Source organism: Callospermophilus lateralis, chromosome X (genome assembly GCF_048772815.1).
Source record: "Callospermophilus lateralis isolate mCalLat2 chromosome X, mCalLat2.hap1, whole genome shotgun sequence".
Lineage (NCBI taxonomy): Eukaryota > Metazoa > Chordata > Mammalia > Rodentia > Sciuridae > Callospermophilus > Callospermophilus lateralis.
Genome location: NC_135325.1, coordinates 69,396,804 through 69,423,905, shown reverse-complemented (window position 1 = coordinate 69,423,905; position 27,102 = coordinate 69,396,804). Strand labels below are relative to the sequence as shown.

General features: G+C 37.6%; 1 protein-coding gene across 2 annotated transcripts in view; it reads right to left on the bottom strand.

The window, feature by feature from the left end:
- Positions 1-13,795: 13,795 nt before the first annotated feature.
- Positions 13,796-27,102, bottom strand: part of Pcdh19 (protocadherin 19) — a 99,809-nt gene continuing 86,502 nt past the window's right edge. For both annotated transcript variants that reach the window (XM_077106821.1, XM_077106822.1), the window contains exon 5: positions 13,796-14,394. In XM_077106821.1, the coding sequence (XP_076962936.1) occupies positions 13,796-14,394 (599 nt within the window). The remainder of the gene's footprint in view (positions 14,395-27,102) is intronic.

Here is a 27,102-nt window from a genome sequence, read left to right as displayed (position 1 = left end):
CTTTATTTTTATTCATTTATTTATATGTGGTGCTGAGAATCGAACCCAGTGCCTCACACATGCCAGGCAAGCACTCTACCGCTGAGCCACAGCCTCAGCCCCTACTTTCATTCTTTTTGAAAGGCAGAAGGATGCAATAGTTAAAATAAGTCTCAGGAGTCACACTACCTTGGTTCAAGCCCATTCTGTCACTTACTGTCAGTGAGATATTTCTGTGTCTCAGTTTCCTGAACTATACTATGGGGTTAATAACATAAGTAAACTATTAAAGGCATCATAAGGATTAGAGTATGTTTCATGAGGGCATGATTTTTTGTCCATTTTGTTCAACAATGTAATCCCAGTGCCCATAACATACCTTGCACACATGTGCTCAATACAAATGTGATGTATTTTTATACATAAAGCACTTAGACCAAACACTGGTGCCAAGGTTAGCTACTTTGAAAAGGTTAGCAATTAGTATCATTTGTACCATCAGAGCCTAGTACAGTGTTTATAATAAATAAGACCATCAAAAAATGTTTGTAGAAGAAATGAATGACACATGTTTCCCTAATCTGAACCAGCCATCTCTGATGAAAAACTGTTAAGATAGAAAAGTCTGAACTTTGTATGTCTCCCTCATCTATATTACATACTATATAAATATTCTTAGTAATTAAAAATTATGGAGATCAATAAAATAGAATTTTAGACATATACAGAATCTCATAGAGCCATAATTCAAGCCCCCCATTCTGTTCTTTTAGTCTATATTCTTATAATACTTTTGTATTAAGCACCTACTATATGTTTGACCCTATGATTAATAGTGAGGGTTTCAGTGATGAACAAAATGGTTATGATCCTTGCCCTCACAAAGCTATATACCTTACATTATAGTCATTTTCCTTCTCTGTATTTCATTTTTCTTGACTTTAAAATCTAAGGTTCTTTCCAGCTGAGAGATAAAATATAACATGCTGATTAAAAACCATGGGTTTTCAAATGAGGCTACTTATATTTGAGCCCCATTTCTGGTACTTGCTACTATTGGAGCCTGATGAAGTAAAGGATCTCTAAACCTCGGTTTCTTCAACTGCAAAATGGTAATGATTATAAAGTGTTTTGCTATCATGTTAGGTAGACTGTGAGAATATGTATATATTTCAATTTGATGGAGCCTGGCACATACTAAATGATCAATAAATAGTGGCTAATATTTAACTTCTGTTATTCTATGATGTGCAATCTGTAGGTCCCCATGTGAGAAGTTATTCCCCACAAAGCCAGCCTTGACTCTAGAGGTGAAATAGGGACAACCTGCATATCAAACTTTTTTTCCAAAATGTCTTTGGATTTAACCTGCTTTTAATTGGGCTTGAGCTGTCAAATGAAAAAAAAATGGAAAGTTTGTTCCATAAAAAATATTTCTTACCTGTGGCACATTGCTGGGAAACATCAGTGCCTCTGACCACCCCTAAATAGCAACCTAGGAGTATGTGTTTATTTCCTCAAGGTTTCCAAATATGCAATTTGCTTTATTATGCTGTCTTGGGAAGAAAGGCCTTCTTGTGCTCACTGCTTTCTGATGGAGGCACTGCTGTTTTGATCACATTATTTCTTGGTTTATCAAAGCCAGGTGTAGCTTCCTCACAAAGTGCCAGAAGGGATTTTAAACATCTTCAGCTTCCTTTGGAGGCCTCTTGAGGGATTGGTTCAGGGCAAATATTTGACCTGCCATCTGAAAATAAGTAAGTAAAAAACTACCATGTGGTCAACTCAAGCTGCACCCAGGTGCAGGTTCTGGAGCCCATCCCCAATCTTCCACATCACCACCCCAAGGGCTAGTCTATGGCAAATTAGCATGACCCTCCCTGATAAAGCCTCACTAGGGTTCTTTGTGTCAAGCTAGCTATATACTAAGCAAAATTGCACCAGCATTTATCCATTGGGCCCATTATTGGCAACAATTACTGGCCAAAAGAATGGAAACATCTGTAGGCACTCCCCCCACATACTCACCCTTCTCTTGAGCCACATAAACCACCCTTCCTTCTCTATAGACACAACACCTGCATATATACTCTAACACAAATACATATTTTTTTGTATCCAACACAATTGAGATTCAGGGGCAAGAGTAATGAAATTGGTACAAAGCTAAGCTTGACATTTATTCTATGAGGAAACACTGCAGAAAACTTCAAAGACCTTACATCTTTTAAGAAACATAGAGCTTGAACTTTAAAAAGTCAACATATTGCAAAAGAAAAGTTAGTGAAAGGCAACTATAGACAAAGTAGATTACTTTACTCATGGATTTCAATGATGAAATATAACATTGAATTAGTGTTTCATCAGAAGGAAAGAAGGAAAAGCCCTTAGTAGAATGAATAAACTGAAAACTTTGGGGGGAGAAAAAAGGTTAAGCAACCCCATTACCTCTGGGAGTTTGTTCTTTATAGGCATCTCTGTTTTCTAGTTTTCCTTGGTAGAATTTTCTCAATTATAAAATTTATCATTTTTTCTTTACCCTAGATATTCTTTAGTCTGAAAAGTCTGGAGCTTCATTTATTTCTAGATGTGACTATACTGAGTTTCCTGAAAGTAGGGAGATCAAAATATCAGATTTTCTTTTGGAGAAAAGACGATCTTACCCAAGAGATCTACTTTCCTTTACTGTCTATGAAGTTCAAGGCCTAGGTGTGTTGGTAATTATTAAAGCTGCGTGATATGTCACATTCATTATATTACTCTTTCAAATGCTTTTTTAATTTTCACTTTAACCAACATAATATTTGTGTGTGTGTGTGTGTGTGTGTGTGTGTGTGTGTGTGTGTGTGTGTAGGGTATAGTCAAATTTTTCATAATAAATATTTTTAAAACTCGAAGCCCAAACAATTTCCTATATGTCTTACTTTTTTCAGTCTTCTGAAGGAATTATAAGTTGCTATCTACAAACAGATGGTCCTAAACCTCACAAGTATATATCATATACTTGGTAATCAGAGAGCAGACAAGAGAAGGAACTTTGCCTATATTCCATTCATATAGGAAGTACTACTCCAAAAATGGATGGGGCTGTTCTGATCCATTAATTACTTTTCCCAAGACCAATTACAAAATCTTTTTGCCTCATTTAGCTTGGAGAAGAACAAGTATCTCCCTAATCTATACATAAAAAAGAGAACAAGTTCATTATTTCAAAATGCTGTAAATCAAATTATCTTACAAGGAAATAGATAAAGGCATGGTGATGGTCCAGTCTACATAATCAGAAGCCCTTGATACTGACAAAGGATTTTAAAAACATTCTAATTCCCTGCCTTTACTCTCCCATGTGACCCTATTTTTATTTCTCCCAATTATTTTTCCTCCCCTCCCCATTGTCTATTCCTTTTCATGCACCAGGCCTCAAGTCTCCCTAGCATTTTACAACTCTTCTCGTCCACTCTTCAGCTTTTATTTCCTTCCTTTCTTCCCTTCTTCCTTATTTCTTTCTCCTCCCCGCCCTCAATGGGGTTTTATAATATTCCCCTTAAAGCTCATGGCATATACAATGGACCATGGCTATGAAGATAGAGTTATGGCACATGAGGTTCAGAGTAGAAGAAGCTATATGTAGCTAGATTTCTCATGAAGATCAGAGAGGGGCTGATGCTATAAGAAATAAGAGTCTAACTGAAGAGGAAAATAAGTGGCCTGTTGTCCCAGACATTGTGGTAAACATTAGAATGAGAAGAGCCAGAAAGAAAATGTGTGGAGGGGAATCTAAATAAACAGAAAGACTCAAGCTGCAGCATTCTCTCCCAAATTTGTAAGATATGGGTAACATGATCTGAAAATGTAAAGCTAACATGCTATGAAACAAGGGTAACTTTTTCTCCTACTGTGTTTTGTTCTTCAAAAACTTAATTTTGTTCAGTGGGGATAGAGATTAAGTTTATGTTAAATTGTGTTTTACTTGTTTTGTATGTATTTACATATCTAAATACACATCTCTCTATGTGTCTGTGTGGAGAGAAAGAGAGAGAGAGAGAAGAAAGAAAGAGAAAGAAAAAGAGACAAAGACCTTGTTGTGTGACTCATTGATTTTCTTTCCATTTTAGGGTTATGGAAAATTCTTTTCTTGCTCATGGCTTCTAATTACCATTAAGTATTTCATTTGTATTTGAGAAAAAAATGAAAAAATAGGAGGTTTAGTACAAAAAAGGGGACAATGGTGTTGGACAACTCACAATCTGGGCATGTGAGTAGGGTATTGTGTGATAGTGAGTTATCTCTAGTTAAAGCATTTGCTACCCAGGTGGAGGGTGGATGCTCTGCACTTCAAAACCAGGGGATCTATGCCTGGGGGATACACAAGGCCCCTGGAGTTATAAAAAAAATGTATTTGTGTGTGCTGCTACAGTGATAAAATTTAGCAGCTGCAACAGAGACCATATGTCCACAAGGCTTAAAATATTTACTGTCTGGCCCTTTACAGAAAAAGCTGACCCTTGGCATTCAGTGTTGAATCGAAAATGTCAGAGTGCATTGCAGGTAACAAGGATAAGTATTGTTTGTGAAATGTTCATTTCAGTTATGAGTGTGTGATACTGAGTTTGATGTAAAATGCATTTTTTACTTCAGGGAGCAGAGAAAAATTGGAAAATCACTTTTGTAGTCCATGTTAAGGAAATTAGATTTCATCTTAAGAGAAACCGTTGATGGTTTTTAAGCAGAGGTGTGATTTAACTGGTAGTATATTTTAGCAGGATCCCTCTGGCTGTAGTGTAAATAGAGTGATAAATAGAGGCAAAGAGAAAAAGAGGAGACAAATTAGGAGACTGTTTCAGTCATTCAGATGAGGGATGCTGAGGCCTGGACTCTATGGTAGCAATGGAAATGAAGAAAGTTTATCAGACATTTTTGGAAAAATTCCTGAGTATTGATTTGGAGGCATAAATTACTTCTGTCTTAGTCTCTGACATTATCCATATTTTTCTGCTAAAAGTAAAAGAAAAAATGCTAGAATAGTGTGGGCAAAGCATCTCAGTGCTTAGCATTGCATTTAACTCAGCTCTGACAACCAGAACCCTGTAAATTAAATTCCACACTGAGGAAGTACTAGGACACCAGGCATATTGGACAACAATACTTCAACAACAGGAATGTTAAATTGAGTTTTTCTTTCAATTCTATATGGAGGCCTCCTTTGAGGAAGATGAACCATTCATTACCAAAGGCTTTATGTATGCAGAAGGAATCATTCCTTTCCTCCCTTCCTTCCTTTCCTTTGACTGAACTTACTGCCTAGTTTAGCTCCATGTCAGGGCCCTTGCTGACTTAGAAGGACCCAATAAAGGGATCTTGAGGGCCTAGAAATACCTCCTAAACTCCACCTGAACTAGGCAGGCATTTCCTATAAACTGGTGCCCCAGTGCTCACAACTGCTTCAGCCACTTTTCCCAGCTGAATTTTTGCACCCCCTGAAATCCTTCCCTGCAGTAACCAGCAGTTTTAATTTTTTTTTCAAACATGCCTCCCCTCACCACTACCACTACCACCCTGCTTTAGCCTTTAACCTCCCTCACCCTCTACCAACCTTCTGCATCTAAAAAAGTAACCCAGGTCTATTGTGAAAATATATTGAGATTGACTCCAGCTGTGCTGACCTGTAATACACATGAATACATCCTTGACAAATTGCTTGAAACCCAGAGGGACAGATGAATATAGGGTTACCAGACCTTCATTTCAAGGGCTGTTGACTAGCTAGAGTGCACAGACTCTAAAAGGAGCCACAGTCTGCCATGCATGACTAATGCAACTTGAAAGGGAGACACTGTGTAGAGAAGGAGTATGGAGATATGTGGGAGGCTGATTAAAAGTACACTGGTTTGGGCCAGTACACTGGCACATGCCTATAATCCCAGTGGTTTGGGAGGCTGAGGCAGGATGATCACAAGTTCAAAGCCAGCCTCAGCAATTTAGCAAGGTACTAAGCAATTTATCGAGACCCTGACTCTAAACAAAATATAAAAAGGGCTGGGGATGTGGCTCAGTGGTTAAGCACCACTGGGTTCAATCCTTGTTATTAAAAAAAAAATGCTGGCCTGAAAATACTGCTGCAATAATCACTTCTCTAGGCCACGACTTTGGGTTCTTAAAGATTGCATTGCAGTTAAAATGTCAATATGTTCTCTAGGATGAATCACTACCTTAAGACAACAGCACCCACTATTAATACTCTAGTCAGAAAGAACTTAACAGTTTGGTTGCTGATCCCTCAGGAGGAGTTGAAAAGGTTCATAATTTCTAAGTAGACTGACATGTGTTCGAATCCTAGTTCTGTCCCTCAATCACATAACTATGTGACTTGGGCAAGTTCCCCTAAGGACTCTGAGCCCCAATTTATTTGTGTATAAAACAGAGATATCATCATCTATTACACAAAATTGCTGTGAGAATAAATGGGATAATGATTGAAAAGTGTCTAGCATAAAATAAGGGCTCAAGCAAAATTCTGGTTCCTGAAATCCTAGCAGAGAAAAGGCCTAAAAGGTATAGGATAGAGCTCAATTTTAGAGATAATTTAGAGTAGAAAAGGAAGTAGGGGACATATTTTCAAGAGAAGGGAGAGCTCTGTTTAGAGAGAAAGGTCCATACTAGGGAATCTGGACAACTAAGGGAAAATCAGGGCTTTGGGTATCTGGGGAAAGTTATAACACTAAATAACAAAAAGAAAGTATGGAAATTCTGGTATGAACAGCACAGTTACCTTACTCCTCACTTCCAGACAAAACACAGAGGTTCCTGACAGGGCTCTTTGGAAGCTCGGGCAGTGCATTGATCACTAAGACTGATGGGTATACTTAGAGCCAATAAGCCAGAAATGGTAGATAACTGGGAGAGTCTTGTCTCACCACTTCCCACCCATCCTCTTTCTCCACATCAAAAGCAGAACAAGGAAGTGTTAGATACATGCAAGTGGGAAGTTTGACAAAGTGGGCAGCAGGGTTCAGAACTAAAACTTTAAGGAAACATCTCTCTGTTCCCATCCTGGAGAATTTTGTTTTGAGGCCCTATTTCCCTACAAGTGCTGACAGTGACATCTAGGGTATACCTTTATAAGTCATATCTATACCCCAAAAGCAAAATAATGAAAATGGTTAGTCATGTCTTTGTGTCTGGAGCAGCTTTTGTCTGCTATCAGAGAGTATCGTCTTAGGCATCAATTATCACCAGGGTTTCTTGACCCCATACAGCATGCCAGTGACACATACAAGTTGTGTCACAAGCACTTGGTTACCAAAACGAAATACATCATTTTAATGATTTGCTTTGTTTTGTTTAATAAGTGTAAATATATTTGAGTTTATGCCAATAAACCCACACTTAGGCAGTTACTACCATTGTCATAAACTTGGATATGCCTGCCTTGCCTGTGTGAGAATTTGCCCTTCATCATGTGAGAATTTATTTTCCTTGTTCATTTCTTGGAGGATCTTATTTTAAGGAAGAGTTGCCTTTCCTTTTGGTCCTGCCTATGAATGTAGATGGAAGAGGGTCAGAGTAACTTATTTTCTTTTTGTGAGTGTTAACCCAGAATCGCTCACTTTGCTTCCTATGACTTAATGGTCTCTAAATCAGTGACAGACTACCTAACCACCTTCCAACATGCCTTTATAAACATCTGTGAAACTGTTTGAACACCTGTACATACACCAGTGTATGTGAATCCATGTGTTCCAGCATGTCTGTGTTTGCATTCCAACACCTGTTAAACTGTAATGCCATCTCACTGGCTATTGCTTTGGCTCTAGGGCTGATTCTGTGGGTTATGATGCAATCTCAATTTAATCCAGGTGGATAGAGATAATAGTAAGATGGAGATCCAGGGAGTCAGTGGATTTCCTTGAGATTATTTTTAATTGTTCAGAGAGAATAGGTCATGCTGAAGCAATTTAGCCCCTAACCCCTAAAGGCACAATTTGGAATGTTCTGTCATGCCCCTGATCCCGCCTCCCATGGCTCCCACCCTCCACCCCCTGCCAGTTGCAACCAGAATGAATACTTACAGCCCAAGTGCTAAGTCCCAGAGAATAATGGTTTGGATAAAGAAAGCTTGTCAGGGCTTTCTCTGCAGCCTTGTTATGTGCAAAGTCAGAGCCTCTCCTGTTGCTTTGCTTTCAAACCTGAAGGCATCAAAGGGGCAGCCAGGTCATCTTTGTTTTAAACTCTCTTTTTCCCTGCTGTCAGCCTCTACTATTTTTCACCTTTTTTAAGATTAATTCTTCAGAGAATCCCACTGTGAAGTTGCCCTGAAATAATTTATTTTAAAGAATGGTTTTAGTGCTCTTGTTTAAAATACCACCCAGGAAAATCTTTACCATTCTGGATGTGAATGGACCCCCCTCCTCTGGCAAAGGTATTGACTGACAGGAGTGGCAAGAAAGAGAGGTGCACAAGAATAACTGAATTCTGAATGGAAGAAGAGGCCCCTCTAAATTGGAGAGTCAGGGTAAAATGGCAAAGACAAAAGGAACCTTTTGGGCCTGAACATCAATGATTCCAAGGATTCATTACCTCCTGGGTCTCAATCACCCCCACCCAGAACCAAGGAACACTCTCCAGACACATTTCATCAAACACTCAATAATTTTTCCATAATAGCCTTTAATACTAAAATGCATTTAATTTTTGAAGCAGAGAAAACACATTTAAGGGGGAAACAGAGAACCACCAGATAAAAGGAAACAATGTGGCAGATAACACCATTTAAAACATAACTGTAATAATTTAATAAAGCTGCTTTATCATCTTCATAAAATAGACAGAGTGTTGATTCTTTTTTGTCTTTTTCTTTTTACAATGATTCAATCACTGTGAAAATGTACATAACATACAGATCAGCATATACAACAATTTCATCTTCATATAATCAGCAACAGAGACTGCTTAATGAGACATACTGTACTTGCATCCCTCTAAATTTCCACCCTGGTTTGACAGGTAAACAGTAATAGTGTCATCAGGCTCATTCCCCTCACTAGAGGAGCGAAGGCGTAAGCCTTTTGCAACTAATACCTTAGCATTCAAATAGCATGAGGAGGTATTTGTTGCTGAATTTCTAGCTTGAGCTAGTCTGGCTCTTGGTCATTAAAGTCTGTATCCTAGCCTTCCTCAGCTGAACGCCAGCCAGTGCCAGTAAAGTCTACTTGACCAGTGCTGTAATGGTGTTAGCTGGTTTCCTTGCTAACTAAGGTTGACAGCGACTTTAGGTTAGTAACAAGGTCATCTTTAATTGCCAACACAGCTGGAGCAACAGTCAGTATCATCAATTTTCCCTAATGACCTACAATGCTTTCCAATCAAGATCAGGTGTTTGTGGGTTTTTCTTCACCAAGAGCACCTCACAATATCTATTTCAGACAAGGTGGTTGATTTTCTTTGTTTTACAAAAGCAATATGATTCCTATTTGAAAATAATTCACTTTTGCACAAGTGACCCACAGGCCAATTTCAGCCTCACAAGAAAACAAAGAGAGCTGCAACAACTTCATTAGGACAATGTGTTTTGCTCTGGAATATTTCATTATCAATATAAAGCCACCCAGTCCCAGCCCCACCCCCAAACATCCCCTTTGAATATTACTTTGTTACATACTTAAACTAAAGAACAACATCTCAATACACTTCAGTGTCAGCAGATACAATTTGACTCATGAAATGACATCCTTAAATGTAATTTTTCCAAGAAGGCAAACACTAGGACTGTATACAATAGACTTCTTAAGCTCATTTATGCCAGTTTTTCAAAGTCAGTAAGGGTTTTATTACCCTGGGTAAAGAGCCAAGTGGACCAGACTTGTCAGAATGCCTTGGGGAGCACTCAACATCAAAATGATCCCCATAAAGTGGTCCTTGTGATTCCAGCCAGAACTGTTATTATGTACAATAATAATTTTTTCCACCTTGGATGCCCAGCTGAGCTATCCCCCTTTACCCCTGCCTCTGCCCGAACAGCCCTTTATCTTCGCTGCTCCAAGTGGACCACTTTATTTTCTTTTTAATGATATGATAGATATATAGAAAAAAGTCATCTAAATTCCCCCATACAATCAGTCAGTCATATGTGAAGTGACACATTGGGAAAATACTCTGGGTGGTTCTGTCCAGTTTTCAGAGTTCTGAGTTGTATTTCCTTTAACATTTCTCATCAGTGACTAGTGCATCACCATCTCAAGGAATTTGTTTGAATGGGTACCTTAGGTGAAATTAGCCCTATCAAACATGTTTTCTCTAGAGCAGTGATACACAAAGTGCAGTCCCATTAGCATCATCTGAGAATTTTTAGATATGCAAAGAGGGAGGCCCCATGCCAGACCAACTGAATCAGAAACTGTAAGGGCAGGGGCCCATAAACCTGTGGTTTAAAAAGCCCTCAACCTTCAGTGGGCATCTGATTCATATGGATTGACGGGCACTATACCCAGAGTTTCTGGTTCAGTTTGTTTAGGCAGGGAAAGAGAATTGGTATTTCTAAGAAGGTCCCTAGTGATGTTGTTACTGATGTTCCAGGGACTACATTTTGAGAACCACTGCTCTGCAGGAACTGCAGGATCCCTTTGCCCATTACCTATTTTGGTAATAAGATGGACCATAATTTAATATTTAATGTGCTGGCTTTAAGAGGATCAAAGAAATGCTAAGTGTCATTCTGAACAGGTTCATAGACTAGTCAGCTTAGGGAAAGAAAAAAAAAAAAGATACTACGTTCCATCATGGCTCTCTTTTCCTATCCCTTGTTATATAGTATATTCCCCTACTTGTAGGAAAGCAATCAATCAATGCAAACTAAATCCCTTAGATTGCATGAAGAAGTTTTCTTTCCCAGGGAATTTCTGAAAACTGTTGTTTGAAAAGTATGTCAGACTCCAAAACCAAGGGATTCAGTATAAATGGAATAGAGAGCTCTTTAGGACTTAAAACCAAAATTGTCCCCTCATATTTAAGTGTGTAACATGTTTTCAGAAGGAAAATAAAGAATATTTGGCCTTCTGGCCCTTGTAACTTTTCTTCAGGTATGTTTAAAAGGAGGAAAAAAAAACATTGGCCAAAGAGAGATTTAGGATTCTTGCACAAATTTTCTATTTGCAGGCACAGCCTGCCTATAAAATCAGCTTACAAAGCCCTCCTAGGATGCACTTGCACTTCTGGGAGGACACATACATCAGAAAAATGTAGGGGAAAAAAAGATATTTTCTTAATGAGAGGAATCCTGTGAACATGCTCAGTAAAGGCTATGGAAGCCAAAAAAAAACTGACTGCCCACTGAGAAGAAAGTATTTGGATAGGGAAAAGGGATAGGTTCACAGCTTAAAACTGAATTCTGGGGAGAAATGAAGGTGAAAGAAAACTCAATAAAAACAGCAGTATCAACGCCACTGCTACTCTAACCATTTTAAACTTGGTTGGCAAGAGGCATGGCAGTCATTGGAATCTCTGATTCAGCAGCCATATAACATTCCATAGTCTTGCACACCTGTAGAAAACTGTCAAATCTGACGTCAAAGTGACCTTGAGGTGGTAGCTAACAACATAATATCAGGATGGGTCAGGGTAAGGAACAGTCTAATTCTATAGGCAGCCATCATAACTTAAAGGGGAAACTTTAATTTTTAATATGTTAATCAAATAATCACTTGGAAAAAGAAATAAATACCTAATTCAGAATCTAACAAAATGAAATAAATCATAAGAGGAGAAATTATATGAAAGAGAATTAAATGAGGCAAAACAAAGATGTTATGGTAAATTGATCTCTAATTGTGTCAGTTTCAGAGGGAAATTTGCAGCCACACCAATATTTTGTATGAGGTAGTATTCAGCACTGAATAAGAAATAAGAATGGGTTTGTAGCTCATTATAGGTTCTTCCTCAGAAATGTTCTCCCCTACCTAACCCCACCCCCACTGCTTTACCCACCCTCCTCCCTCAAAACCCTTCCCCCTCCCATAAAAGAAAATATTCCTAGTAATGTACAAAGCTAGAAACTCAGGCAAAAATAACTAAAACATTTAAAAGACATGACCTTATTTACCTAAACTTAAGAAAATAAATTATCTTTTGCATTCTAGTACTCTAACCTAGGGCTTCTTTCTGGGTATTCCTGAATTTCAAAAAAATGAAACTGAACAGATCCACAAAACTTGTTTCTCAAGAAACAACTCTTTTAAGACCAAGGCAGAGCAAAGGTAACATATTTCTTGAGTTTTTATTTCTAAAGAATGAATTCTTAGGCTGCAAGAATACTATGTTGGCTAGTGATTATTAATAGACAAATTATAAATTGTGGATTTAGAGCAACGTTAAAACAACAACAAAGAAGAAATGTGCAGTCTGTTAATAAAAAAGGTGTATTCATAGCCTACAGCAAAAAGAGTTAGCTAAATCTAAAGGATTTTTGTTTTAATAGTTTCTTGTTCACATTTTTAATCAAAAAAGTATTAGTCATAAAAAGACGAGTTCAAGTGTCCAAGTGTCTCCATTTAGAAGGCACAGTAATTGGATTAGTGATGCCATTGCCTATTACCTGTCTTTTCCTAAATGTACATTTTGTACTGCTTACTCTATCCCTATTTATAAACCTAAGATACAGAGCAACATGGAGTTCTCGATTCAAGCCCATGACGTGCTTTACAGTCTAATTCCAATCATGATTGGGAAACACTGAATCAGGAAGTGTGTGTCTAAAGAGACACTAATTTAGATCTCAAAATAGATTCAGTTATTTTGAGTTTTAGATGATTGGAGACAGGGAATTTCTAAGCCTGGAACCCGATAACTTCAGGAGCAACTTTCCAGTTCAGGGTCTGAAAATTAGAAAAATGGATCTCATGAAAGTTTAAGCACAATATTTCTGACAACTGCAAATTAGATAGCAGCATATCCAAAAATGACTTTCTGTGATGATCTATCATGGACCTGGGCAGAAGACTGAAAGGCAGGAAAAATACATTGCAAGGTGGTGAGCAATCACTACTACATGGGTTAAAAAATGTGAGTATCCTCCAAGTACTCAATCTATATGTGTGGTGTTGCTCATTCATTTGCTGTCTCAGTTGTTTGCTCTTTGTTTTTATCTGTATTTTTATTATTTTTTTAAGAAAAAGAAACACCAACCTTTAAAAGCCTTTTTGCCATCACCACACACATAGCAATTTGCAATATCAAATACAACAATAGCACAGCTAGCAAAAGGGTTCTTAAAGCAGGGGTGTCCACAGCAAAGTAGCGGCATTAGAAAGTACTCGAGCTTCAGAAACAACCTTTTGGGGCTCGATTTCACATCACTGAATCAATGAATAGTACACAATAAATGACCATTAACTTGTCTACACTACAAAAAACAGTGGCGAGCTTATTAAAGGTGTCCAGAGCTTTTTTTTTTTTTTTGCTTTTGCTTTTTTTTTAAATGTAATCCTCCACAAACAATGGTAATTTATATTATAATTTTGACATAGAAAAATATATAAATTCAAACACTTAATACATAATACTTTTCACAACTGAATTTGTCTCTGTTTCCCCAACATCAAGGCCCCATGAACAACTCAAGCCAAAGCTAATTTGCTCTAACTGAACACCCCTGCTGCCCGTTGAAACGAGAGGGATTGTCACAGAATGATAGTCATTTATAAACAATACATTTAGGGAAAGCTCTGAAATATAGCCACTCAAGAACCAACCATTGGTGAGCAATTAAAATGAGTAGCTCCTACATCTTCGCTGTAGTTTCTTTCTCTTCTTCCCAGAGACTGGTTTAGAGAACGATATCCTTCAGACGCTTCACACCAGGGGACTCTTTGTCGCGACCCTCCTTCAGAATGGGGTTGACCTCATGCATGACTTTCTCGCTGTCAGCTCCACGGGGCTCAGCTTCAGAGGGACGGGAAGGGCCATTGTTGACATTATTGACATACTGCTCCAGATCACGGGTGGGGGGAGCCAGGGCAACGGTGTAAGACATGGAAGGCTTGGTGGGCAGAGGGCTCTTGAGGTGGAGGGGGGAGGTGACAGGGCTAATCGCCTCACAGCCGTTGCCTGCCTCCCGGATAGCGCCATTGACCTTGGGACTACAGATGGTTACATCGACAGTCCTCTTCCCTTTCAGGGTGGACCTCTCCTCAGCTGGATGATCGCTGACATCTTTCCCAAAGGTTGCAAAAGTCCGCTTGGTGGGGCCGCAGTCGTCGTAAGCTTCAACATCAGCAGCAGTAGCTTCAATGGAGAGTGCGATGATGTTCCTCACATGCTCAGGAGACTTGGAACGAGTGGGCATGGGATTCCGGGGCATCCAGCACCTGTCAGAGTGGCCAAGAATCCGGCATTCTTCTCTGCAATGAAATCCTTCATTCTGATCTGTTTGGAGAAAAGAAAAATGTCAATTTCATCAGCTTTTCCCCAGGAATCAGTGTTACTCACCAGTGTTCTAGTTTCTTAGGTATCCACAGGCCCTTCTAGGAAATGGTACTTTTAGATAGTCCTTTATTACCTTTTGGGACAAGTGTGAAGAATTGTATTTTTAAAAGGCTATAGATCTCCCCCTATATACTCCTCTGTTTTTATTGTTGTTGCTGTTCCCACTGCTGACAAAACAAAAAACCTAAAGGGAAACACATTATGATGAAAAAATATATTTTTTAAAAAAGTTTATCCTGAGTGTCAAGATGCTGAGAGTCAGCAATTTCATCAATACCTCCTATTAAAAATCATCTGTGTTTGAAAATGGATTCAGCGGAAGAGGGAGGACAGTCAGGGCAGGAAATCCAACAGGCAGTATATCTAAAAAGACTTGGCCATATTTTTGAGCAACAGAACTGCCATCCACCCTTGTATCCTACCCATCACCGACACATAGTGCTTAATTTAAGTTTAGATTAGTATCATACTCCCTTTAAAAGTTCACTCACATCACTTCTTCTTTTTTTTTTTAAAGAGAGAGAGAGAGAGAGAGAGAGGGAGGGGGGGAGAGAATTTCAATATTTATTTTTCAGTTTTTCAGAGGACATAACATCTTTGGTTTTTTGTATGTGGTGCTGAGGATCAAACCCAGGCTGCACACATGCCAGGCGAGCACACTACCACCTGAGCCATATCCCCAGCCAGACATCATTTCCTCTTGACCACTATTCCTATCAGCCAATTTCCTCACTATACCATTTCTATGATTGGATTTCCCATCAGATGAACTACACTGAGATCCCTTCCTTCCAGATAACCCATATGCTTCAAATGGCCTATGCACACATCCCTCATATGTTGGGCATCATTTAATTAGATCCAAATATCCATCCCTCTTTATCTTTGTTATCTACAGTTTTATTAGGGACATATTCCTTAAACTAAAGTAATATAAACTGATGATGGGAATGTGAATTAGTATAGCCATTATGGAAAATAGTATAAAAGTTTCTATAAAAATAGGTCTACCATATGAGCCAGCTGTCACTATAGTAGTAGTGATAAAATAAAGGTATTGTGTCTAATTATTTATTTTTATGTGGTGCTGAGGATTGAACCCAGCGCCTTGCACATGCTAGGTAAGCACTCTACCACTGAGCCACAAGCCCAAGAAGGAATAAGTTTTAGTGTTTTACAGCATAGTAGGGTGACAATAATATACAATAATCTATTGTATACTATATTTGAGAAAAAATAGTGGAGAGGAGCTTGAAGGCCCCAAACATGAAGAAAAGGTAAGGAGGTGGGAATGTTAATCACCCTGATCACTACAGGCTGTATACATGTATTGAAATATTACACTGTACCACACAAATACATACAATTCATTATATGTTAATTAAAATCAAATATAAATACTTCATGGATTACTTTTAACCCTATTATTGAAGATCTCTGCAGCTAGAATTCACAGCTATGGGGATGAATATTTTTCTCTTTACAGATTAGGTTCATTAAGGGTTAACTAGTTATTTAACTCTCAGAGGGGCTATCTACAGAGACTGTTTTACCAAAGCATGGCCCCATGGTTGATATCTGTCACTTCATTGGAAAACTGTTCATTTCAATGTCTAGTTTATAAACCTAGTTCCCCAGACTCATTTGTATTTATGTTACATTCTTGCATTAGGATGACCTGATGAAAATTTTCATCATTTTGCACAATGCATCAAAATATCAGAAGCCTAGCATTTATAGAAAACCTTGAGGCAGAGTTGGAGGAACTGAGGAGATTAAGAGAGATTGCAAAAATAAAAAGTGTGTGTGTGTGTGTGTGTGTGTGTGTGCGCGCGCGCGTACATACCCAGGCACAGACTTGTACACCAAAAACAAGTTGGAAACATATGCTCTGACTGCTTTTTTACAGGGGTAAAAAGCCTGCAATTCAAGTTCTTGCTTGAAATCAGTATTTATAAAACAAGACTGCTTTGTACACTTACATTTCTATTTTTGGAGTGTTTTCTGTTTGATTCTTGATTCTAAAGAGTAAATGGCATTGCAGAGCAAGGTACTGCTCTTCCTCATTCACCAAACACTCATTGGTGAGTGGGCCCAGGGAAGGGAGCTCAAGGAAAATGGCTAAATTGGTTGTACATTTCAACATTTGGAGAAAAGGGATTGGAAGCAGTTAAAGGTCAAAGATCTAATCCAAGCTAAGTCCAGATTTGAACACAACTCTGGGCATGGCCCATGGCTTCATTTATGCTACTTAAAAGCCAATTAAAAATAAGACCCCATCTGTGTACCTGGACACAATTTGCCAATTTATCTTTAATAGGGACATTTTCTGCCCCCTTCAATGATGGGGAATGAAACCTTCAGAATTTTGCAAACTAGAGTGGGGAACTTGAGCTTCTCAGAAACTTCTCTACAAAGACCGTGTTTACCTTCAGTTTACCCACTGCCTAAAAGAAATGAATTGCCCTTCAGAAAGGAAGAGACAAAAGTAATTTATTCAGCACCCCAAATAATGCAATCAATTTAAGTCTACCAACCAATCTTGCTAAACCTACCCTATATGAAGTAGAGTAATATGCAATTATCTGAGATGACTTATATTAACTTATTATATATACTACTCTTACCTCATGCAAGTTAAGACTTAAATCTAAGATTTACTCACCCTTGGCCTAAATCTGATACCTGTGTTTCCTTTTGTCCTTACCAAAGACAGTGAGTTGTTGTTTATAATTTTTTTTTGTTTCACACAATACTTCATGACATTTATGTCAATACAGTTAAAACAAATCTAACCTAGCTTTAAAGTATTTATACCCATTTTATGTATGAAAGAAAACACAGTTAATGTATAAAAGCAGGAAGAATATCTCTGCCCAGCACAAGGTAACCTAAATACATAAATGTACTGCAAATGAATTACCTTTCAAAAATCAAAACTTCAGCTTAGTAAATAAATTAAGTGTTGTATTAAAAGTAAGAAATTTAAATATAAGAATGGCAATAAAGAGACCTGATGAAAAAAAGTGAAGATACTATTTCCAGAATGACACAGTAGTGGTAAAGATTATGTGCTAGACACCATGTATTCCAGCAGCTGGGGACAGAGCTATCAGACTAGAAAGGAACCATTTCATATCATCAAAAATAACTTGTTAAGATGCTGGCCCCTGCTTTAACACAGGCAGGCCAAAAATTCACTAACTCCCTGCTAAAATTCCTCTATGAGCCTATTTATGACTTAATATTTTGCTACATCTTTATCTGAAAGTATTGACCTAAACCTAAGCAAGATAAAATTGAAGAACCTACAATCCACACATACTGTGGAAATTCAAACACATTACTCTGTATGGATGAATTAATTTGCAAACTAATCTCCCCTGCTTCTTAAGTTTTCCCTAGGATTTGCAAACAGAAAAAATAACATGAAGAAAGCATATAAATTTGGAAGAAGGACTCAAATCTTGAGACCTGAAAACTCCTTAGTTCAAAACAGATCCAGTTATTTTAGATGATGAAGAAAGAGGAGGAACAGGAAAAGTATGTGGAGGAGGAGGAAGAGGAGGAGGAGGAGGAGGAGGAGGAGGAGGAGGAGGAAGAGGAGGAGGAGGAGGGGGAGGAAAGTGATAAAGAAGAACAAGAAGCAAAAGCAGCAGCCATCTCTGCCAGAGACAAGATAAAACTTCTTCAATCTAAACAGTAATAAGTATTTTTGGTCACAGTTTGTCATTAGGGACCTAGGTAAGGGAATTGCAAATCCACTGGCAAAAAAAATATTAAATCTTAAATAAAATCTTAAATCTTAAAAGCATCAGACTTGTGAGGGTATGGGAGGCATAAGAGGCAACAATGTCTAAGTCATGATGGATAAGGAAGTAATTCAAACAGAAAAAGGCCAGAATATGCTATTTTGTACACACAATAGAAAACTTTGTGACGTGATTACTACCTTCCTTGGGATGTGAAACTGCTGTTTCTTCAGATGTGGGCAAAAATGTGCTTTTACACTAGAAAGAATCTACCCATGGTCCTAATCAAAGTAATACAAGAATATGTTGAAACATTGTGAATGTGTAACTGATGTGATTCTGCAATTTGTATTTGGGGTAAAAATGGAAGTGCATAACTTACTTGAATCAAATGTATGAAAGATGAAAAAAATAAAATAAAAAAGAAGGTACACACACAAAAAAAGAAAACACCATCTTCAAGTTTTTCTATAACTTTAAAGTTCTAGCAGAATAAAGGAGCTGAGGTTCTATTGGGTTTGTAGAGATATCAAGTCGCAATGGATATGTTCAATAATCCTGCAAGTTCTTTACTGTGATTTGGAGTTTGGATGTATTAACTCAAAGATCCCAATGATCAGAGACAAAAATACAATGCTAAAATAGTTCAAAGTTACACTTACAAGAGTTATTCATTATCTCTTCAGAAGCAATGTGAAATCAATGATGCAGAAAAGTTAAGTTAAAATGAGTTCCAGTTCCTGCAAACTCAAATATTTGGCTACTTCTAAGTAGCACCAGTAACATAACCTACAAAAAAGTGATGTGTAAATCAGAATACCTTCCTAGATTGTGCTTTTTACACATCGATTTAGTATAATCTTTATCAGTTCATGAAAAAGGCAATCTATGACTAAAGCAGAACCAATTACTATGAAATATAATGGAAGGGATTGTGGCACTAATTGTGAAAAAGTTAAGTACTATTAAAATTGGTCACATGTGCCTAATCAAGAAAACAGAAAAGCCAGGTGTGGTGGCACACAATACTCAGGTCCAAGTTTAAGGTCAGCCTGGGCAACTTAGCAAGACCCTATCTCAACATAAAAAGGGATATGGATGTAGTTCAGTTGTAGAGCATCCCTAGCTAAGTTCAATCCCCAATACTGTAGTAGTTGTACTAGTACTAGTAGTAGTGGTAGTAAAAGAAGAAGAAAGAGAAACCATAATTCTTGAGCAATATCACCCCTTGACCTACTTAACTCCCACTTATCTAAAGCAGAGATAACTAATTGCCTACCAAATATCATTATTTTTTTAAATAACAAAGACTCTCTTCTATTAGGGATGGCAATGTGTGCAGCTAAAAAGTCAACGAACATTTCTAGGTCCTCCCTGATAGGGATGACCATATAACTAAGATTGAACCAATGTTATGAAGGCAGGATGTCAAGAAAACTCCTTAAAAGAAGGGAGTTGACTTAGCTGGGAGACGATTTTGTCTTTATTTCTTGCCATTTTGTCTTTTCTGGAACAGAATCATAATGTCCAGAGCTAAAACATGCATCTTACTACTAGAGAAGCTACCCTAGGATGGAAGCCATGTGCATATGGGTGGCAGAATAAAAAGATGCAAGGACCTTGGGATACTGAAGATATAGAGCCATCTTATCGGATCTGAACTTCTTTTTTTTATGTAAGAGCAAAGAAGCCTCCCTCTCATTTAGGCCATTGATTTATTTTCCTTAGCGGGAGAGAGGAGTCTTTATTACCAATAGTTAAACATAATCCATGACTGTCACATTATCCCTGAAGCCCTAACTGCAATTTCACTTGTTCAAGGAGTTCTTTCCTGATCCTTTAGACTAAGGCAGGTTTCATAGCACCTCCCTTTTATAGCACTCATCATACTTGTAATTACCTCTAGATGGACAAAGATTATGTCTGTCTTATTTCCTACCCTGTCCACTGAAACTAGCAAAGGGTCCAGTGCAGAGCAGGTAGTCAATAACAGTTTAACTTAATTCAATGAAAAAAATACACAAAGAACAAAGACTCTTGATCAACAACCCCGATAACTGTGCCACTGATGTGACTCCAAAAAGAAGAAATAACTATTCTATCTGAAGGAAACAGTATAAAAACCTGCAAAGTAAACTATGTTGCTTTGTCAAAGGCAAAAAAGTAAATGTAGAACTTGAGAAACATTAGTTCAAGTGTCACCTGCCTCTGGGTGGTTTCTTGCACAGGATATGCAAAAGAGATCTAGTGTGCTTTGATGTCCAATTAAAAATACACTTGCTTGTACCTGAAAGTATTCTATCTTAACAATAGTTAACGGGGTGTGTACTGTGATAATTTAAGAACACAATAAGCAGAAAAGTCTAAAATGAGCTGAATGAGTTGTTCAAATATTAAGCATTGCTTTTGACATGAAACAAAATTATTATTATTACCTATAAAATAAAAGGCCAAAATGTGACCTATGATAAGCCTTTTAGAACCATTGCAGATGTTAACTTTTTCACTAATTAAAATATACATGACAAAACTAATATTCCAATCTAATATGCTAGGGAATTATGAAGAAAAGAAATATCCAGGAAAGATTTCTTAAATGCATTTGAAGGCCTTCAGGGGCAAGAGAAAGAATGCCTATCCTGTTTATGTAACTACAAGGCAAGTGGAGTAGCAATGGGCTCAATGTAAAAGGAAGAGAGGAAAGAGGGAAAAGTGGAAGAAAGGAGAAAAGCAGGAATTACTAGTCTTCAAATAGTATATCTTGTTTTGATTTGACTGATATCTTAAGAACTGGGCTTCTTTGGGGTGTTTAGATACCATTTGAAACAAATCAGACATAATTTTTCTATGTTCATACACAACCAGTATAACTCCACATCATGTTCAACCATACAAATGGGATCCTAATGAGAATAAGTTATACTCCATGTATGTATAATAAATCAAAATACACTCCACTGTCATGTATATCTAAAAAGAACAAATTAAAAATATTTTTTAAAGTATCTGCTAATCATCTAGCAAAAATTCAATAAAGACTTAATGACAATTACCCAGAACCATCCAAGTCTGTGATGCCTTGGGGGGGGTACATTTACTTCCTAAAATAAAATTTTAGCCAGAAAAATAGAACTCAGTATGTGCAACATCCAAGGGAACATCAATGAATGATGAGACATTTTTAGAGACGCAGGAACCAATGACACCAAACTATCCTGTAGCAAGTCTAATTAAAAATGAAAAACAATCACAAATTATACTACAAACAGCTACTTGTCTCTTTCTCAATACCTTCTTCCCTTTCCTTAAGCAATTTTTTTTCTATTTTAGTTTCTCCATTAAGCTTTCTTTTTGTTCTCTTCCATAGCCTCCTGCTTCTTTGTAGCCCTTCCTGTAGTATTATGCTCTAACAGAGAGAGGGGAGGAAGGGTAGGATGTCAGAACTGTGACTGGCATTAGAAATACCTATCTGTATTATTTGACAGATGCCAAAAAGTCCTATCCAAAAACAGCCCTTGTAACATGGGAAAAAAATCACATCCTTCATTTATATGGGTATACACATTAAGAAACGCCTGTTAAAGGAGGCAAGGTAGTGCATACCTGTAATTCTAGCTACTCAGGAGGCTGAGATAGAAGGATTGCAAGTTTGAGTGCAGCCTGAGCAATTTAGCAACACCCTGTCTCAAAATAAAAAAAATAAAAAGGAGCTGAAGATGGAGCTCAGTGGTAATTCACCTGGGTTCAGACCTTGGTGCCCCAAAAAAGCCTATCGAAATAAGAGAATTCATTGCCAATTTGAGATCATTAGATTTTCTTTGATTATTTAGCTGGGCCCTGGGTGAAGAGGACCCAAATCAGAGAGTTTTGACAAGGTAAGAAAGACTAGACATGTATGGGGAGTGGAGATGCCTTGGGAAGGATAAGGGGGGGAGGGGGATAGGGTACAGAAACAAAGTTCCCAAGGCTGGCAAGAGGGATCTTGCCAATATAGAGAGAGGACAGATACAAAAAAGCCTGCTCTGATTAGCATAGCTAGCCATTTTCAGGATGGCTGACTAAAGAGCAGGAATTCTGTAAAGTTTAGTTTTAGCTTTGAGATAGGGAGTATAGCTGAAAAGATTGATGAACCCCCAACCTGTCCTAGTTCATTTGACAGATCAGCATCAGTTAACAAGTGCCACCCAATATTTGGCACACAGGCCTCTCTCCTCATTCACAGTCTATGTACCTGAAATTCACTTACTCCCAGTGCAAAATGAAAATAGATTAAAAAGATGCCCCTTTTAGAATTCAAAGCAATTGAATTATCTTCAATGGAATCTTTAGTGCTGAGCTGGTCGAAGAGACAAAGTTAAAACATATTGAAGTATAAGTGCTTGAGAATTTAATATTTATGATAGATGATAGTGTTGCATGTACAGTCATATAATCTAAGTTGCAATTTGGGCAATCACAATAGTTCCTGGAGTTTTCATTTTTGTACTGGGGCTCAATTCAATTCGATCCATAAAGAAGAGATTTCCAGATGTGTATACGTATAAATCATTTGTTCTGATGCATGGGGAGCAAGGAAATGAAGCAAAAGGCTGCCTGGAAAATTGAGACTGAAAAATAAGAGGTGCTGACAGTGACTGAGATAAGCAGAGATTGACTAGAATGGAATCTTTGTATTTTGGCTTCTGTGATGGGGAAAATTACATGACAAAGTGCTGGACTTCATCTAGGTGCTTAAAAACCATTTGAAAAAGCATCTTTATAAGTAAAATATGAGATGACACAGAGGGCCACTGAACTATTCCCTAAAAGGGGGAACACTGAGGTATCACAATTCTGAGCAACATGAGGCCATTTTCAAGAGTTTCATGTTAAGACACTCAAAGAAATGTCCCTTAGCCTATATCAGTAGGATGCCTACAATACCTAGTCAGTTTTCTGAAGAGTTCAAACCAGTTGTTTAACTTTGTGTAGATTAAAAATAAGCTGTTTCACACATTATACAGGTAGTTATGCTACTGGAAAGACCGAGTCTTTAGATCAGGCTGATAAGCCCCTCTAAAACTGAAGTTGTCTGCAACTTGGTTTTTCTGCTTTGCATGGAAATTAGGCAAAGTGTTAATGCATCATCAGCTTGTGAAAAAAACATTTTTATTATGACTGTGAGCTTCTTGATGTCTAAGAAAACATGTAGTAAGTATGGCACAAACAATGCTGGTACAGAAAGCAAGAGAAGGTAGTACATGTAGTCCATGAGAACAAAAATCTTACCTTTATAATGAAAAATTAATGCTGGAGGTTTAGAAAAAGGCACCCAGAAGCTGGTATCCCCCTTACCAGACCTGACACTTCCTTCAGTCAAGTACCAGGACACTCAGTTTTGCAGAACACATAATGCTTGATATAAGCCAATGAAAAAATATTGCAACTTTAACTTATAGATTCCTTAAAGCTTCTCAATGGCTAAAATATTTGTGGGATTTGGTGGGAAAGCTAAGAAACAGCATTAATAATTTTCCAATCACTTCTTCCACAGATGAAAAAGTAAATGCTTAATTAAGCCAGTCACTGTCTCTTGCAATATTTCAAAAGAATAATATGTCATGTCATCAACTGGGCAGTAATCACTAGAGACGATCACTGGAAGCAAATAGGAACATTAAGAGGATCAATGTGGATTAGGTACCTAGAATGGACTCTTTGTTACTAATATAAACCTGGTATAAAAGGGTAGCATTATCTCAATATTTCATCATAACTTCAGCAGCCATCTGGAATACTATAGTGCAATGACACTGCTTCTGGGTATAACAAACAGCACAATCATTGAAAAAAAAATCCATTTCAAATATCTTCCTTCAAGCTAATAAATTTTACAGCAGTTTCAATCCTTTTTCATTGCAACAAAGAAAAGCTTAGTTCCAGACAAATTAAAAGTAAATTGATTGCCTTAGGGGAATCCATTCAAATATCACTTTTCAGTGTTAGAAATCTTTTTTTTTTCCTAAAACATTAAGAAAGGGAGAGCAAAAGAAAGAGAGCAAAATCGTGGGTGGGAGAGTGAGATGGATGTGATGGATGATAAAGATAAAGAGTGTGAAAGGTATAAAAGTCAATATACAAAAAAGACAAGCTATAGCAACAGAGGGAGAGGGAGAGACAACTGAACCCATTAAATCTTTGTTTGCAAAACGAGGTAGAAATCAACTTAAAATAAAATGCAAATGTGTCACTTGGGTGTAAGCCTAACATTTGTGCTGGAATTTATGAATAATAAATATGAATAATGAATACTAAAATTGAAGGGATCAAACACCACCTTCTATGTTTACTTGTCATTATCCATCTTTCATGGACAATACTCAGTTCATTTTTTTGTTCTTTTCCTTAAAATTACATAGAATTATTCTTTTTTAGTTGTCCACTTAATCATTCTAGTAGAGGAAAGGAAGCTGTACTTTATTAGGGCGTTGCCTCAAAAGCAACTGCACAAATTCAGAAGAGAAGCCAATTAATCAATTCTTTGAAGAAGTCTGATAATTTGAAGCCATCCTACATTTGTCCCAGTGCTCTTATTAAGAAGAAAAAGTCCTTTATGACTTTAGCACATGGATGTTCCATCATGAACCCCTGACCTCCAGCTTATCCAACTCATCTTTGATGGAGAGAATGGCTGCTCCATCTGAAGCATCAGGAAGAACTTGGAATCTATTTGGGACACAGCTAAAAGGATCTTTCTGAGTTGGCACAAACTTTTGCCTATGGGATTAACAGAAAGCTCTCTGGTTGATATTACATGAGCTAAGACACTCTGTCACAGCTCTAGAAAGATTTACATAGGAAACAATGCATAGAAAGCACACACAATCATACACACACACACACACACACACACTCAACACCAGTGCTACCACCACAATTAGTCCTCATCATCTTTAACACTCATTTAAATTCACGAATTAAAACAATGGAAATCAAATGCTCTGCCTATCTGTAGATTATGTATCTTTACACCCTTGGAATAATCTCTTTTTCACAGCATTGCATCTCACTCCAATTTTATTGTATTTGCCTCTTGTAGGTTCAAATGCCAGTCTTTCATAACTAGGTTTGTGAAACACGGGGCTAATGAATGAATGTCATACTGTGGTGAGAGGAGCCCTGAGGAATCTAGTTCTGTGTAAAGAAAACAAGACAGCATTGGGAGGAGAGAATTTGAAGGTTCATTCAAGCCTGCTTGATTTCCATTCTCTGAGACTCTAATTTGGCAGTTACAAGAGGAAGGGTGCAGATTTATTAAATAAAAGATTTTGGACTCTAGCATAAAAATATTCTAAGAGTAACCTGAAATTATTATTTAAAGGAAAAGCCTTCTTTAGCCCTGGAGCTTCCTTATCTGCTTACCTTTACTTTGCAATATTTTTTATGTACTTCTATCAGTTAGTGAATAGCAAATAATCTGGTTTATTATTAAAACTGCAGATAAAATAATCAGCTTTGGCAGTGCAAATGGTGCCTAGCTAAAGGGCTAAGGATCATCATTTGCTCATATATTAAGACAGCACAAGTCCTTCATCTATCCTAATGGCCCTGGATTGGTAGGTGTGGGTGGCAGAGAGGTAGAAAGGCTTTGGAAAGAAGAGTGGGGCAGATGCAGAATGATACTTCAAAACTCCTACTGGTGTTCAAAGAACTCTCAGCTGTCTCTCTCTCCATCTCTCTCTCTCTCTCTCTCTCTCTCTCTCTGTGTGTGTGTGTGTGTGCCACACACACACACACACACACACACACACACACACACACAGAGTGTCTATACAGAATTATAATGCTGACATAGCTTTCTGGATAAAATGCTTATAGGACAGTAACAAACAAGGACATTGACAAATGATTTTCTTCTCCTGGGGAATCTTTGTCTGCCTACTTCTAGAGTTTATGCAAACTGAAAAGTTTATATTTTTAACACCCTGTTGTCCATTCCAATATAAGAGGTCAGTGATAGTTCAACAAAGAAACCACTCATGAGTAATGATCTTACAGAGACAAGAGTAGGGAAATGAACTGTTTGAAATGAGTCTAATTCCTTGTGTGACGGCTAATAAAAAGAAACATCTGAACACAGTGCTTGAGAAGCATTTTTGTGCTGTTCAACAGACTGAAAATAATAGCCTTTTTTCTGGTCTGCATTACCATTAATAACAGCCTTCCCTTCTGGTCATGTGTGTTTACAGAGGGAATAAAGATTGATACAAAAGCTCATCTTTCTTCTGTACCACCCAACTAGACAAAAACTGGCCAAATGATTTTTTAGCGTACATCAACTTTAATTTGAAAAAGCAAAATTAGTCATAGCCTTTAAATATTTCAGAAATTACCTGGGAGCTGAGGAAAACAGAAATTCTTCAAGATAGTTCTCAGTAAGAGGTTGTTTGGAAAGTTAAAGGTGACACTCACATCTCATCTTTATTTAAGAAAGCTCTTGACCTCTCTTCAGAGAAAATCTTTCATCTTTTTGTATTTATTTTCTCCTGACCACACCCTGCAGATTGTCCAGGCCAGGGGAATAACCCACAACCTGCATGCTGTCAACTTACCCAGTGCATTTAAGATGCAATTTCCTTTACAAATTTTCAACATATTCAGACATTGCATAAAGGAAATTTCCCCTGTTCAATAAACTTTTTATTCCAATCTATAAATAATAAGTGCTTTCATGAATTAATTCCCATTCTTCTCATCTCATCTCCCTGATCTCCATTCTGTAGTGTTTAGCTCATCTCTGCCATGACCAAAATACCCTCTCATCTTACCATTCACCCGATACAGACCTCATGTCTCTTCCTTCAGTTTTGTGGCCTTTTTTCACCACAGCAAATCCTTCTGCTTAGAAACTCATACC